This window comes from Passer domesticus, chromosome 15 (assembly GCF_036417665.1).
Source record: "Passer domesticus isolate bPasDom1 chromosome 15, bPasDom1.hap1, whole genome shotgun sequence".
In the NCBI taxonomy this organism is placed as follows: Eukaryota; Metazoa; Chordata; class Aves; order Passeriformes; family Passeridae; genus Passer; species Passer domesticus.
Window position 1 is genome coordinate 14,185,974 of NC_087488.1, and position 15,389 is coordinate 14,201,362.

At 39.7% G+C, this 15,389-nt stretch overlaps 1 protein-coding gene across 4 annotated transcripts in view; it reads left to right on the forward strand.

Annotated features, from left to right (window-relative positions):
- Positions 1-15,389, forward strand: part of USP22 (ubiquitin specific peptidase 22) — an 89,683-nt gene that overhangs the window by 24,902 nt on the left and 49,392 nt on the right. For 3 of the 4 annotated variants that reach the window (XM_064390669.1, XM_064390668.1, XM_064390667.1), the window contains exon 2: positions 7,356-7,488. In XM_064390669.1, coding sequence (XP_064246739.1) covers positions 7,377-7,488 — 112 coding nt within the window. In that variant the 5' untranslated portion in view covers positions 7,356-7,376. Of the gene's footprint in view, positions 1-7,349; positions 7,489-11,016; positions 11,109-15,389 lie in introns of those variants that run through there. The other variant, XM_064390670.1, reaches the window with a different exon arrangement.

Below are 15,389 nucleotides of genomic sequence, written 5' to 3' on the forward strand. Positions count from 1 at the left end.
GTTGGAAGGGACCTTAAAGATCAGCCAGTCACTAATAGATGCCCTCTGCCATTCTACTGCTGCTCGTTTTCTATTGTTTGTCTTTTTTTGCTGTATTTGTCCCACTAGTAAGTCACACCATGGAGAATCTGTGTTGTAGCATCATCCCATCCACCTTTACTACCAGCAGAATTGCTCTGACTTTGATCTGAGCTAATTAAGTGTCTGTATTTTTATGGCTATCATAGAGTAAAGAAAAGATAGCTGGAATATGTGTGCTTTTCCAAATGAGCCTGTAGGACTTGTTAGGGCTTTGATCCTGAAGTTTCTTTTTTCTTTCCTTTCTGAAAGCATGTTATCTAGAATATTTCTATCGAAGCACTGTGGCAAACTTCCCAAGAGCATTCCTGTTTTCATAGGAAGAATCCCATTTCTTAGTTTTACACGGGGCAAAAAGTAATCTCTGCAGCCTGGGCAGGGTTTAATAAAACTCTGCATAGCATCAGGCAGGTTTGGCTGTTCAGCTTATTCCTTGAATTGCTTCCCCAGTCACGTGCCCACAGAAAAGATCAATATGTTACCTAATAGGAGATTTAAAAACATTTCCACGATTTGCTGACGTGGGGGAATGGTGAGGGGAAGGAATAGATTTTGCACTCGATCTGAGCACACACTGCTGCGGTCTTGGCAGGCCCCTTGTTCTCATGTGGAATTTGCTGCTGCAGTGGTGCATTGCAGGAAATAGATAAAAATCAACACACAGAATGTATCCATGCAATGTGTATATCCAGGGAGAGAGCCGTGCATTTGAACTGTAAGAAGCTTATGTGTTTTCACAAGGCAAATAGACTTCCCACTGTTAAAAGAATCTTCCTAGAGAAGGACACGTGTTTTAATTTGAATAAGGTCCATTATTTAAATGGCTTAAAAACACAATAGGCTCTTAACTGCATCTTTTATAGAGTTCTTGAGAAATCATTTAGGTTTGTAAATGCTGGTGGAGGGGATGAGCACCTACCAAAGGAGAAGCAAAGAAGCAATTTCAGCATAGTCATTTGAATTCCAGAGAATTGCTTTGTTCTTGTTGAAATACAACTTTTCACTACGGTGACTATGTACAGGAAAAGCAGAATTACATTTTTAGAGCATCCTCCTATTTTTTCCTCTAGCTCATGCTGTCTTTTAAATTGCACAACTCTTCTCTTCCTCCCAAGTTTCATTTCAGCCTTGTACCTGTTGCAGAATTTTGTGAAAACAAAAAATGGAACGAATTAAAACAATCACAGAGATTCAATATCCATCTCCTGAAATGACACACATCATCCAGAATAAGGAGAGCTGGAGAAAAATCTGTATGTAGAATTAATGATAGTGACTCAGTTCTCTGTTTCACCCCCAGATATAATTATTAATTTCATCTGGGTTACGTAGTTGTAGATTGACTTGCAGTGTTCTCTGATAAGAGGCCTTGAACCAAAGTCATGTTTTTGTAACTTGGATAGACTTTGGCTACACCATGGAGCTAATTTAACTACATGTCTTCATTTCAGAGTGAATTCAGAAATATGTGTTGTATTTCTTTTGAGTGTTGTCCATGCATGTAATCCCTATCAGATGAAAAGGGAAAACGTTTCCTCAAGTTGCTTTCTAGCATGTTCAGTGCTTTCCTTTTCTCTTCCACAGTGTTTTTCAGTTACAGACAGAAGTAGGACTCACTGGAATCAGCAGCAAGCTGCTCACATGGTCATAATGGTATATTTTTATTTACACTCCATCTGAGAACTGTGATGTTATTTAACAGCTTAGGCCATTTCATCTTTAATTATAAATTGTGATATTGTTGTCTTCAAACTTCAAGCAGATGGTCAGAGCCAAGTGTCCTGTTCAGTCTGGGAGAGCTGTGTAGACATCTCCTCTCTGCCTTTTTTTTTGGTTCTGCTGCTGTCTAAACAAACATTTAGAATAACCCAGTTATGAAGTTACCTGTGATATTCTGAGCACTTACCAAACTCAAAAATTCTGTAATTAGTGCACAGTTTTGCTTGTACAAATAAAACCTTTATGGGTACCCCTGACCTCAGTGGGTCTGAAAATAAAATTTAAATTTACAATATTGATGGCATGCTCTTTTAAAGACAAAATTGACATTTCCAATATTTTTAATTGGGACTTGGTTGCAGGAAGTGAGTGAACAATACTTAAGTTGATTTTTAAATTATTTAAAGCTGATGTGTCAGAGCAGTGCACTGACTCAGAGTAACTGAATCATCCTATCAGCATGTGGAGGAGTGATTTATATGCCATATCATGGAGAACTGTAGAATCAATTCCTTCTTTTTGTCTCCTCAACTCTAAGAAAATGGCTTTGAAGTTTTAATTATTTCAGTTTCTGAAGTGTCCCAGCCCCTGCGCTGGTGTTTGATGGGTTTGTGACAGACTGGTGTCAGGAACACAGCACGGGGAGTCTGGGAGTAAATACAGACTAAGGAGTGACAGAATTGACCCATTTTTGTTACTCTTGAGGTGCAGAGTACTTGGGAGTAATAAATGCTCTTAATACTGGCTCTGTCCTCCCACAGGGCAGAAGGAACTCCACTGTTGGAATAGCCATAGGGTCTCCATCTTCAGCAGTGGTTGGTTTCATGCCTTTTGTGATTATCTGTCCTTTTTTCCTTTCAAAAAATAGGCCAAGGGAAGCACACTGGCTGTGGCTGCTTTAGATCTGGAAGAGAATTGGTTGCAAGATGAATGAATAAGAATAAAAATAAAACTCTGTGTCCAGGCTGTGATCTAAACATAGCGAGGGGAATAGAATAGGCAAAAATTCCCAGAGAGGATTGACTGTTCCTAAAATGTGAATATTAAGGCCTGGGACACTGAATATGTGAGAAAATGTTTAAATTTTGCTTCAGTGTCTTGATCTGTGGCCCAGTGAAGGCATTTGTACTTCATATTAAAAATTTTTCAGTCTAAGGTCTCTGACTTTCCTGGTTTGGGTTTCTTTTCTCTTCTTTCCCCTGGCCTGCTATTAAGGTAATGAGCACTGCAAACCTTAACTCAGTCTCTTCACTTTTGTTCATGTGTCTGTAAGGGATTAAGGATTCAGGAAAGCAGAGTTTTATTGCAGAACTGTCACAGATTCCTAAGGCTCTACACAAGTGTTGCTTTCACCTTCTTTCAAGTCCTCTGAAGCACAACCTTGTAAGGAATAGTTTGGCAGAGCAGAGGTAACACTTCTGGAGCACAAACACTGCTCCTGGGGAACAAAGCAGGTTTTGGTGGCAAACTTGGGCTTGGAGGCAGAATTTCCCACATATAACTGTATTCTCTAGGTAAACATATGTAGACCTGCCCAACAAACACCTTGATCTGTGCAGACTGAGAATAAAGTTGTCTCTGAAGAAGGTTTGGGCTGGAAAATGAAGCATACCCACCAAAAACTTCCAGTAATGATCGTAACATGTTAGAAAATTAAATATTTTCTCTTTTACTCTGATGTGTCTAAACATTATATCTGTTTTACACAAAAGACCTACTTTAAAAGATGGGAAATAAAGTAGATTTGGTTTGGGAAGCTTTTACTTTCCAAATGCTACAATTTGTACCTCATCAAACATTGCAGAGATCCATAACTCGTGTTTGCTTTAAGACTGCCTTAAGAATCTGCTGCTTTGATTTAGTTGTGAACACCTACAGAGTGCAACACCTTCCTTGTGATCTTTTAACCTCCCAAGCCTCCCACTGTCTTGTTAGTGTTACCTCAACCATCTTTTCCCCTGTACCTTTGTGGTGGATATGTTTTGCAGACTGTGAAAGGTAGGAGGTCTTTGGCTTATAAGCTTGTAGCTAAAAACCTCTCTGTTCTCCAAGTGCTTTGATAAATTTAGTGTGAGCATAAGAGGCAAGACTCCTAAGTACCACAGTGGAAAACTTCTAAAAAGATGTTTTCCTCTTATCATATACAGTTAAATAAAAATTGTGCTTCTAAAGCTATTTCTGAAATAGCTGCAAATGTTAAAGGAGAGTTTGTAACTGCTCAGGTCACTGGATGCCTCTTGCTTTCCCTGCACTGTTGGCTTTGTGGGGATAGTTCATTTCCATTTCCATTGCCACTGGTTGGATTGAGGAGCCATGAAGTTGAAACAGGTTTGTGGGTTTTTAGAACTACTGATGCTCCTGCCCTGTGTGACCTTCTTGCTTAGGTGGAGCCTGAGCTGGCCCAGGACAGCAGAGCAGGAGCTGTTGGGCTGAGAGGTGCAAGGGCAGAACATCAGTGGATGTGTTCTTTTCTCCACTGCTATTCTGATGGTTTGATGGTAAACTAGTAATAAGCTGTTCTGACAATTTGGGAAGATTTGGAGTGTCAGCACTCTAGGTTTTGACCTAGTGATGCCTGCTGCTTTCTTTTTTAACTCATTTTGTATCATGACTGTTCACAGCACTGAGAGCAGTTTTTTTTAGAGGTGGACCCTTGCCTTGCCTTACAGGTGATCACAGCCAGTTCCCCTGTGTGTGCCATGCACTAATGTTTGCACCCTCTTTTGCTGGGCTGAACCTCCTCTGCAGAGGGTACAAAACCACTGGGGCTGGGCCTGTGAGTTAGCCCAGCCCTGGAAGCAATGCAGGAATTGAGGGAATTCCTCAGCTGCAGAGGAATTGAGATGCTGTCAGAACTCAGTAACTCTGTGTATGTGCATACACCATTTGTATTGTGCAGGACCATTCTTTCCTATCATTTAAAAAAGTGATTATTATCTTCCAGGAGGAAAACATTCATGGCCTCTTCTGGTTTCTGTGTGTGGTTTGTTGGAATATCAGGGTAAAAATAAAGGGGACAGACAGAGGTTTAGTTTAGTTCCTTCAAACTGGCTGTGGACGTGAAGATGAGGGATTGTGTGTGATGGGGTGAAAGATGGAGAGTGGGGTACCTGAGGGTGAGGATGATAAAGGAAGGGAGCAGAATAATAGTGGGAGAGAGTGAAGGAAGGGGAAAACTCTGGGATAAGGAAGATCCGGATGTTCCTGTGTCTTGGGGGAGGAGAAGTGATAGATTGATTCTGTAGCTGAAATCTTGGTTGAGTTCCCTAAAGTATCCAGACCATAAGCAAGACCTAACTTGCCTTTTTAAAAAGTTGAATGCTGTTTTAAAACAAGCTGGTGACTGTATGGATCCGAGTGCTTCTCATTACTCATTTGCAGTATTCTGTTTCATCTTAGACTGTAGCCTCAAGAGATGTGAGCAGGGTGGGAGTATTATGAAACAAAGTAATTTGATTATTTGGGGTGGGGTAGGAGAGTGACAGCTTTGTTTTAACTTAGCAAATTGTTTAAAAGCACAGACAGAGGACAAGGAGACAGCTAATCTGGTTAAGAATGGCCACTATGGTTTTTGATATTGATTTCTTTCCACACTCTGTCTTTTAACCTTGTTTTCTTACAACTTTTGAAAAGCCATCTTGAGCTATACTGAACAAACAGAGGATATGGATGAAATAGCTTCCTTTCAAGAGGTCATTGAACTGCTCTTTCAACGTATCACTAAATTCCTTACACAATTCTTCAATTTCTCTTCATTTCCATTGCAATAAAAACTCTTCAAGACACAAATTTTCTGCCTTTTAGCCTAAAATGACCAGCTTTTACATGCTTGTTATGTCATGTGTTTACAATACATTTAATGCTAAAAGATTTATTTTTAGCTGGCTCAGTAAAATAGCTGCTTGCTGGAGTTGTTGTCATAGCAGCAATCTTAACAGATAGGCTGATCCTATTTAGCTTTTGCAGCCAACGAGCGGCCGTTAGGCAACAGTTTGACAGTTCTGCAGCATTTTTCTAAAGATGGAAATTGTGCTGGTGGTGGTGAATTTTTTTTGGCCCAACTCTAAAATATTTCTTTCTGTAGGTGTGTGGAGTTCGATTCAACATTTTCCCCTAACAACTTATGATAACTTTGAATACACAACATGTGAGATTCAGAATTTGAGTCTTAATTTGTAGGAGCTTGAAAATAAATTACATGGTGCAACATATTGCAAGCTGCTTTGAGGGTTTTTTTAAAAAAGCCAAAAGTATTCTGAGAGAAAAATGCCAGACTAGAGAACAAGATTGTGCATCATTTATTCAGCAGTAATTTTAAGTCGTGGCAGACTGGGCAAATATTACTGAAGAATTTTGTGGGTTGTTTTTGATGAAATACACTGCCTGGGTTAGATTATATCTTAGTATTTTAGTAATCCCAGTTTTTATTCATTTTAGTATGAAGAGAAAAGAGTCCTTCTATATTGACAAGCAAAGAAATAGTATTTTCAGATTAGGCTGTAAAATGAGACACACCTCTAAGTGTTCTTTGTAGCTCTAAGCTGTTACAGAAGTTTGGTTGCCCTCAGACATAGGTCTGAATGCAGTTCCGAGATGAAAAGTGAATTTGCTGCAAGGAATTTCTCCTGTCTGTAACTTCCAGTCAGATGGTATTGAACCTAAATTACTTCCAATGTGGTTGAGTGAAAGACTTACTCTCAAAACTCTCTTAAGTCTCTTATTAAACAGAGTAATTAAAATTATTGAGGTACTTTAGTTTAATGCTAAGAGATGAGTTTGGATGCTGTTGGCTTAGAGTGCTTCAAATATGATTAAGAGTTAAAAAGTCTATTTAACCTTCCAGTAACCTTTTTTTAGTCTTAAGACTCACTTGTTAAAATGTATTGCTATCACAGACTGTCATATCAGGGGTGTGTCCTTATTAATTTCCAATGAATCAGGGCAACTTTCCTCAGACCTGCCCATTCTGGGTAGTTTTGGGAATTGTTCAGCTCGTTGCTTTCAGCTCCTGGTCCGAAGCCAGTCTCAGAATGGCAAAGGCAACTTCTGTAACTCTGACTGGTATGGATTTGATACTATGGCACTGTTCTTTGGACTAATGTAGAAAAATCTAATGAGGGAATCTGGCAGAATCTCCTGACAGAGAAATGAGATATCATATACCCACACACATTTTAATGTTCAAGTTCTATTACAGCTTTTGAGAGCATCAGGGAGGTCGGTGCTGTGAAAAAGCAGAGTTTTTGCCATGGTCCCACCACCCCAACTCCTGCCTCTTCACCAGTTAAGCTCTGTGCTGGGCACTCCTTTCCCTGGGTTCTGGTGTTCATCTGAATCATGAGACCTGCTCCCTGACAGGACTTGGAAGTCTGTTGGACAAATGGAGGAGTTTTCTCTCTCTGTCCAGCTGCTGGTTTTGCACATGAGGACAGAACAGTTTCCCTGCTGTTGTGCAGCATTCCAGAGTGAAAGGGAATGGAGGCCATGAGAGCTGTGCCCGGTTACCTGGGCTGGGGGATGTCTGGCACTCACCATCTGTGTCTGTTTTGCTGTTTCAGGCAAAGTCGTGCATTTGTCATATGTGTGGTGCCCACCTGAACAGACTCCACTCTTGCCTCTACTGTGTCTTCTTTGGCTGTTTTACAAAGAAACATATTCACGAGCACGCGAAGACAAAGCGACACAATTTAGGTGAGTTCTCATCATCCTCTCTGTTATCCCTGTCCATTCCAGGCCACTAAAGTGATATTTTCTTGTAGTTACCTCATTAGGCAGAGAGGTAATTTTATTTGGGGTTGGGTTAGTTTAGTGGTATTTTTCTAAACCTGCTGCTTAAACTTCCATTGCATCACTGTTCAGTTTATCTTCACAGCTTAAAATTTCCTTAGTATCTTGGTATTTATGAATTAATGTTATATATAAAAATGTGAGGAGGCAGTGTTTTGGGGTTTTTTTCCTAAGTGTTAAAAATGATTGGTTTGATGCCTGGAACTAGAACATTTATTTCAGTGAACTTTTTTTTTCAGGAGGTCATGTTCACTTCTTTTATTGCTGAGGAAAACACCCATCATTTCTATCACAAAGAAGGCTAATCAAGTAGCAATCAGAATTATTTAAACTGCTCAAGTTTGGAGGCGGGGGGAGTTTCTTCATTTTTCTGTATTGGCTTCTTATTTCTGTTGGGGTCAGTAACCTAAGTAGTAACAAACCATTTAATTCATATGGAGTACTTTTCCCTCAGCTGTCTCATAAAATGCTGTTTTCAAGGCCAACAAGTTTTTCTGTTCTGTCAGCTTTGGTGCTGTTTCGTGTTCAAAACCAAAAGCCTTTGGTTTTGTTTCAAATTACCTATTGCTTATAGTTCAGAACATTTTTGAGTTATAATGCAAAATCCTGATCTATATTAAAATTCTGTTTTAAAATGGATGGATATAATTTTTCTCCAAATTCAAATACTTTCTTAGTGGAGTGATGTAAGAAACAGGAAAAAAAAAGGCATTATTTCATGGCATAAATTTCCTCTTGACCAGCGTGGCCACCATTCCTAATTTAATTTATCCTAAAGTGCTTATGGAACAAACTGTCTTTATTTTCCATGAAGACAGAGAAGCTCCAGAAGGCCAACAGAGCTGTGTACTCCTGTGCTTAAGAAACGGGTGTGTAAGTTTACTATTTATGGAAAAGATTATTTAAACCAGCAGATCGTTAGAGTTTCTTCCTCCATATGTGTCAAGAAAGAAAAAGATGAGGCTCAGTAGTGGTATAGTTGAAGTTTGTAAATGTCTTGAAAAATAGAATACTGGAAAATAGTACTGAGAATTCCATCATGGTGTGGCTGAGAGCTCTGGGGCTGCTCAGCTCACAGGGGAGGCTCAGGAGAACCTCATGAATGGGTCCAAATACCTGAAAGTGGGGTTAAAAAAGTGCCCTGGGCTCTTTCCAGTGGTGCCCAGGAGGCAAGGAGGACAAAGTGAAGTACAGGAAGTTGTGTCTGATTATCACACAACTGTGAGGGTGACCAAGGCTTGGAACAAGTTGCCCTGAGAGGTTGTGGAGGATCTGTCCCCAGATATATTCAGAATGTCCCTGGACATGGGCCTGGGCAGGCTGGATGTGCTGGATGGCCCTGCAGGAGCCATCACAAGGTGACCTCAGAGGTCCCTACCAACCTCAGCCATTCTTTGAAAACTGAAAATACCAACCCAGCCTCTGTGACATCTTCTAATTGCTTTTTGCAGACTGTGATCTCAGAGAGCTTTTAAAGCCAATTCATTAGCTGATTTTTTTTTTGGCATCTTTAGCAACATGGAAGTGCAAATTATTTGAGGTAAACTTGAAGAAATTCTGTGTGGGTGTGTATATATATATATATATAAGCAACCTTTTGTGCTAATATAAGTTTATGGCCACATTTAAGGTTTAAAAAATACTGTGCTAAATTGAGACTGTCGACAGTATTTACCTGTTTATCTGTGGACACTTTGTAAACACTGTAATATTTTTACCACTAAACTCACCATATTTATGGAAAACCTTTTAAAAAAGCTTTATAATTGCACACATTCTCAGCTGCTGTTTATGTATTTGGGAAGCTTAAATTCAGGTTATTTTTTCTGCAAGACAGAATTTGCTGTTTTCTCCTGTAGTGAATTAGCTTGTGTTTCCTTGAAGGAAAACCAAAACTGGATGGTGGAGGAGGGAGATTCTTAAAGTTGCTCTTGCTTAGGGAGTGTTGTGGTTATTGTCCTGGTGTTAGACAATGAAGGCTGTGTCAGAAAAGGTATGTCCCAAAAGGAATAGCCTTTAGATAAAAAGGGCAAGAGTCAATTAAGCCAAAACATATTTAACTGAATCATCCCAAAAAGGATTCTTCTGCAGCTAAATATAAATTACTTGGTGCATAAATTACTTGGTGCACAAATACTCATAATGTGAAGATTGTGCAAGTGACTGCTTGATTTCTAGTTTTGGAGATTCCTTTCTCGGTTTTTTTAATGTATATTTTGGTGTTTAATTTCCAGCTGCATGTAAAATGAGCATTAAAAATATTCTTGTACTTTTACTAGTGCTTTTGGTTGCTTTTCCTGCTGCAGTTTTAGTTGGGAAAATAACATCTGATAGGCAAAAACAAGTTAAATGCTTTGAAATTTCAAAACGAAGAGGAATTATTTTAAAGCACTTGGTGACTTTTTGCTGAGCCAACATCAGTCTCCATGGAGACAGGCAGGAGCTGCACACTTAATCACAGTTGTAAGAAATACCCTGGATTTCAGCTGTAACAGCTGTCTGAGCATGGCAGGGATGTGTTTGCAGCTCTTCCAGGAGGCTCCAGCATCATATTGCAGACTGGTTTTAAATACATCCCTTGCTGTCTCTGCCTGCCTGAACCATCTGAATTAGGCATTCACAATCTGATACCTGTGCTCTTGAATCTGCCTCCCTGTTCAATGTATGTTAATAATGCTGGACTTAATGTAATATATCTGTGAGCTGTGGATGTGGGTGATGGGTAGGTGAGGCAAGATCCAGCTGTAGGAGCTGCTTTTTTCATCTCTGCATTGCTCAGTCCCTCTCAGTCAGCCTCCAGGAAAGTCTGATACTCCCACTGGGCTCTGTGTGTCTTTTGTGAGGAGCTGTGAAATGGTGAGAGCAAAGTCCTTACTGAGCTCCTCTGGGATTTTTCCTGGTTTTGATCCTCTCAGATGTTTCCTTTTCCCTGGCTGTACAAACCTGAACAATTTTTAACTTATTGAAACTGGTATGAGTCTCAATATCATCATCATACTTCACTTTTCCAGTTCTGATGTTTCTATTTCTGGTGCCAGCCCTTTGGGTTAAGACAGTTGGTTGTGCTAATGACTTGCATTCTCAGTTATTACTTCCATGACTTCTATTTTATGCTTCTTAACCTGCTGTTCAACACAGAGCTGATATTGTTACTTGAGAGTTAAATTCAGGGACTCCAGAAGTTCTTTTCTATTGGTGTTACTTGTCTGCCTCTTTAGTGGTTGGAGTTTCACTCTTGGTGCTATTGCCTATTTGCTCAGTAACTTGAAATCTTTCTGCAGCTATTTTGATTATCCTAAATTAATGTGTGCCATCAACATACTCTGTCATCTTCCTAAACAATCCTTCCAAATCAGGTTCAGCACCTGGAGAATCTGCTGGTGGGTTCTGTCCTTGTAAAAATTGATGGTCTCTTCCTTATCTTTTCTACAGCTGCTCAGTGAAGGAAAATACACAGTAACTTAGTCCCAGAGTAGCAGAAGCAGGAAGATGTCTGTGAGCAGTAGCTCTAAAAGAGAAGAGAGGTTGGTACTATAAAGTTCATCTCAAAACTGCAGCAGTGATTAATTTATCAGTTTCCTGATTGGGACTGAAAATTCCTGGGCAGACACCAGATGAAGTTTTAGTATTCTTTTTGAGTGAATATTTTCTGTTGTTGTTTTTTTTTTTTTTTGATACTCATACACTCATAGCTGCATAAAAACCCACTGCTATAGGGCTTACAATCCATGTATTTCTGAATAAGGTCAAGGAGCTGGAATTAATATTCCACTCATAACAATTTAACATAAAATGGTTTGACACGCTGTGGTTCCTGTAAATTAACAGTTAAAAGCACATTTTCTATCTAGATTCCTCAGGGACACAAGGACATTTTTTCTTCATCTTATCTTTCCTGGCTTGGATTCATATGGAGTTGTAGGATGATACCCTAAACCATCACAGAGTGTACAGCACAGGGGCTGCCCATTTGGCTCCTGGTGTTAAGTGGTTTGCAGGATAGTATTGGGTGCTTGCCATGTTTGGATTGCAAGCAAAATGAATTAAAACATTAAAATTCTAGATCCATATGGGGCCAATAGGCATCTTGGAGACTTCAGAGCCACAAAAACACTTCTCACCTGTTGGCTCCTGGTTTGAAAAAATAAGGAAAAGCAGCCCTTAATGGAATAGTTCTACCTCGAGTATTAGAAGATACTGAATGTGAGAGGGAAGGATAATGCTTGACTATGACTGTAGTTTTTAATGTGGATTAAAAGATTTTGGCAACAGAAGGAAGTTTTGGGGTTTTTTTTTCTTTTTTTTTTTTTTCTTTTTTTCTTTTTTTTTTTTTTTTTCCTCTGACAGTAAATACCTGGAGTTCTCAATGGTTGGATCCTAATTTAGCAGGAGTAGTCCCTTTTCCACCTCTTTTGCTCCCTTCTTACCAGTTCAGGAATTCTGACCTGTGGTGCAGATTCCAGGTGTTAGGAAATCAGGAGGAAGGCAATCAGATGCCTGCTTTGTGCTGACAGATCAGAGACAAGATCCAGTGGAGAACTGGCTGAAGTTTAACAAATCACTTCTTGGGAACCTGAGCCAATTACCTGGAATGGGTTTAATGATTAACACTCAAGGTGAGAAATCAGGGAGCACGAATTAGCTTTGGATGTTGGCTTAAAATGGTCTGAAAGAATTGCTAATTTAGCCTCCTTTGTTACAGAAGTTGAAGGAAATGCAGGTTTCTTGCATAGAACACAGAGCGTGTTGATTTGAGGTTGATAATATGCCAAGACTGAGCCTTAGAAATTCACAAAGGAATTAATTTCAGTGGAGGTGAAAACTGACCTGAATTCTGAGTTGCTGCTGGATGTTTTTTTCTACTTGAGTGCATCCAGTGATCCAAGGGAGATGATACCACAACATGATTCACAAATATCTTTTATCTGATGAATGGTATCAAATATTATGGTGAAGTATCCCATTCCCAGCTGAGCAAAGTCAGTTCTTTTCACCTGGATCTTTCAAAAACTGGATATCCAAGGTTTTTTACCTGGATGAGGATATGCTCACTCTGGAGGTGGCACACTTCCCTGCTTTTGTTGCATTCCCATCATCTCTGGTCTCTAACATTTTCACAAGGACATCAGTGGATATTGTTGGAAAAGCAAAGCGCTTGGGCTTAACTAAAACACTTTACTTGGCTCCCAGATGCAGTTTGAAGACTTCTTGCTGCCAGATTTAAACTTTCACCCCAGAGATGTTGTTTTTTAAAACTTAGTGTTCCTTGCTCCATAGATAAAGTTGTTGTTGTTCCTGCATGATCTTCTGTGCTGCCTCCTTGTTTCTCCAGGCTGATAGTTTTATTTTTGAAAGAAAAATAAAATATATTTTCATTCCTCTCTTGGGTTGCAGCTGCTTATAATTTTGTATGTAAAGGAGTCCAAGCAGATGAGACTTTAAAGGAGGGGAAGCTTGTTGTCATGACAGAAGGTATAAAAGCAGAGAAAAATGTTACATTCCAAGAGGTCTTTTCATTCTTAAATTGCTCTGCCTGTGATCACCAAGTAGGTATTTTGAATTCCTAAACCAGGAATCTAGATTGATCAAATTTAATAAAATGACATTGTGATTATTTTAAGCTTTTGGTTCTTCCTTGTGAAAAAAGGTAGATTTCTACTTGCTGTATATTTTATTTTCCAAGGATAATAAATTCTGTGCGTGCGTTAAGCTAAAACTGAAGTTCACTGATTTCATCCCCCTGTACCTTCCTGAGAGAAGGGTTGGAGTAGTTTTAGGAAAAGCAGATTCTGGCAGTTGGCAGTAGCAGCCATTCCACGGGAGCTCCCTAAAAGAGATGCTCATCTGAGGAATGTGGGACATGCTGGCAGACTTGGCAGTGGGCTAACCCAAAACACCTGAGCCTTATTCCTAGGTTGGTAGCTCCCAAACTTTTTATGAATTTGAGGCCTTTTTGTTAGTTTTGTGATCCAAAATACCAACACAAGTACCAGTGGTGAAGTTTGCTACATGTGCATTCTCATGCTTTACTGTTGTTTTTTATGGAATTTTCTGGCCAGACGTTTCAGTTTGGGACAGAGCTTCATGGCACTTCAGTTTAAAACAAAAAAAAAGTTTAGCCTAACAGTGAGGTGAAATTTATTTTATTTCTCCCCAGTCCTTTGAGGGAGAAAGTTTTGTGTGGACTTTGTCCTTTGGGTGTGGTTCACCTTCAGTCAGTGCAAAGGAATTGCTTGGGAAGAGTTGCTGTCAGTAAAACAGTCCCTTCAGTGCTTCCTCTGCTCTTCTTCACCTCAAGACAGCCAGCATAAGAAAGTTCAAGTGTATTTCAAGGGAAAAAAAATCAAATTATATTAACCTGAAACAATTAACTCCCAAACTTTCCCAGTGGACTCTTTTCCTGGGCAGCTGTGTTTGGGTTCCATGAGAAAGTCCTGCCCTTCCTCCATGCTGTGGCCAGGCCTGTGTGGCTGCCTTGCCCCTGGTGCTTGAGGTAATTTGTCCAAAACCCCTTGCAGTCATTAAAAAGACATTGGAAGTGTTGGCAAATGTACAACTGCATTGTTCCCATAAGTGTGTTGGAGAGAGGATATTTCCTCAAGAGCCCTTAATCAGGTGCTGAACAATTTCAGCTTTAACTCCACCAGTGTTTCTGTGAAACTTCTGATCCTTCTGAAATTCCTTCTGCTCTCTTGTTGGTTTAGATCTTGACATCTCTATTTCATTGCTCAGGCATGTCAATCCAGGAAGAAAGGAAAAATAAGGAATCCTCTGAGCATAGCTATGCCTACACATTCTGATGGTAAATTGGAACTATTAGTGCTCACAGAGTCCTTTAAATTCAATATTCTGCCAGCTCTGTTCTGTTATTTGGGGGCCTGTTGGTGGGATGTTTTAAAAGTATTTGGGTTTGTGTTTTAAGACCACTATTTTGGATTTTCTTCAACTTTTTTGTAGAAAACTCTGCAGAAGTGGTAATGCAGTAAGTAATGGAGTAAATATTGTAGAACTCTAATAATCTGTAAGTTGTGATATGCCACTCCTGCACTTGCACAGTGTTTCATTACTGATCCTCCACCACAGCTCAGAGTCTTGTCTCCTTTTGGGATATTCTGCTAAAGGAGTTCATTCAGTCCTCTGGGCATCAGGGGGAAGTATTCTGGTGTTGGGACATTACATTAATGAAAATCCTGAGTTTGTGATTTACATGAGGTAACAGTCCTTATCCTCTTCCACAAACTGAGTGGTCCAAACAGCCAAAATAGAAGAATGGAGCACATCAGCAAGATGAAAACTGCTTAAAGTAATTTAGCTTAATGAATAATAGGAAAAGTAACAAACAACTGATATAATAATTGAAAAGGTGATTTTAAAAGAGAGGAAGGAGAAAAAGCAGCTTGCAGTGGACTAAAGGAGAGGGGCAGCAGGTTGTGAGGGGGTAGAGGCTGTGAAGGATGGAGGAGATGGGGTTAGAAAGGAACTTTACCAAAAACCCTCACCACAAGCACTGCCCCACTACCAGGGCAGCACAGAGACTTCACCTGGGTTTGCCTGCTGAGATCCATGGCAGAATTCCTGCTGCCTGGCATGTGGTTTGGCTTATTGAGCACTTCAGAGTAATTCCATGCTGTTTCTTGCAGGCTGCCTAATGTGGTAATGGTTTCCTGTGTTTAAAACAAGTTTCTATTGCAGTAAGACTATTCTAATAATGCTATTATCTGGAAATAAATGGAATTAAAAAGAAAATAAATGAAAGCTCCACACTTGAGGGAGAAGGGTGATGTATTTCTTAGCTGTTTGCTGGT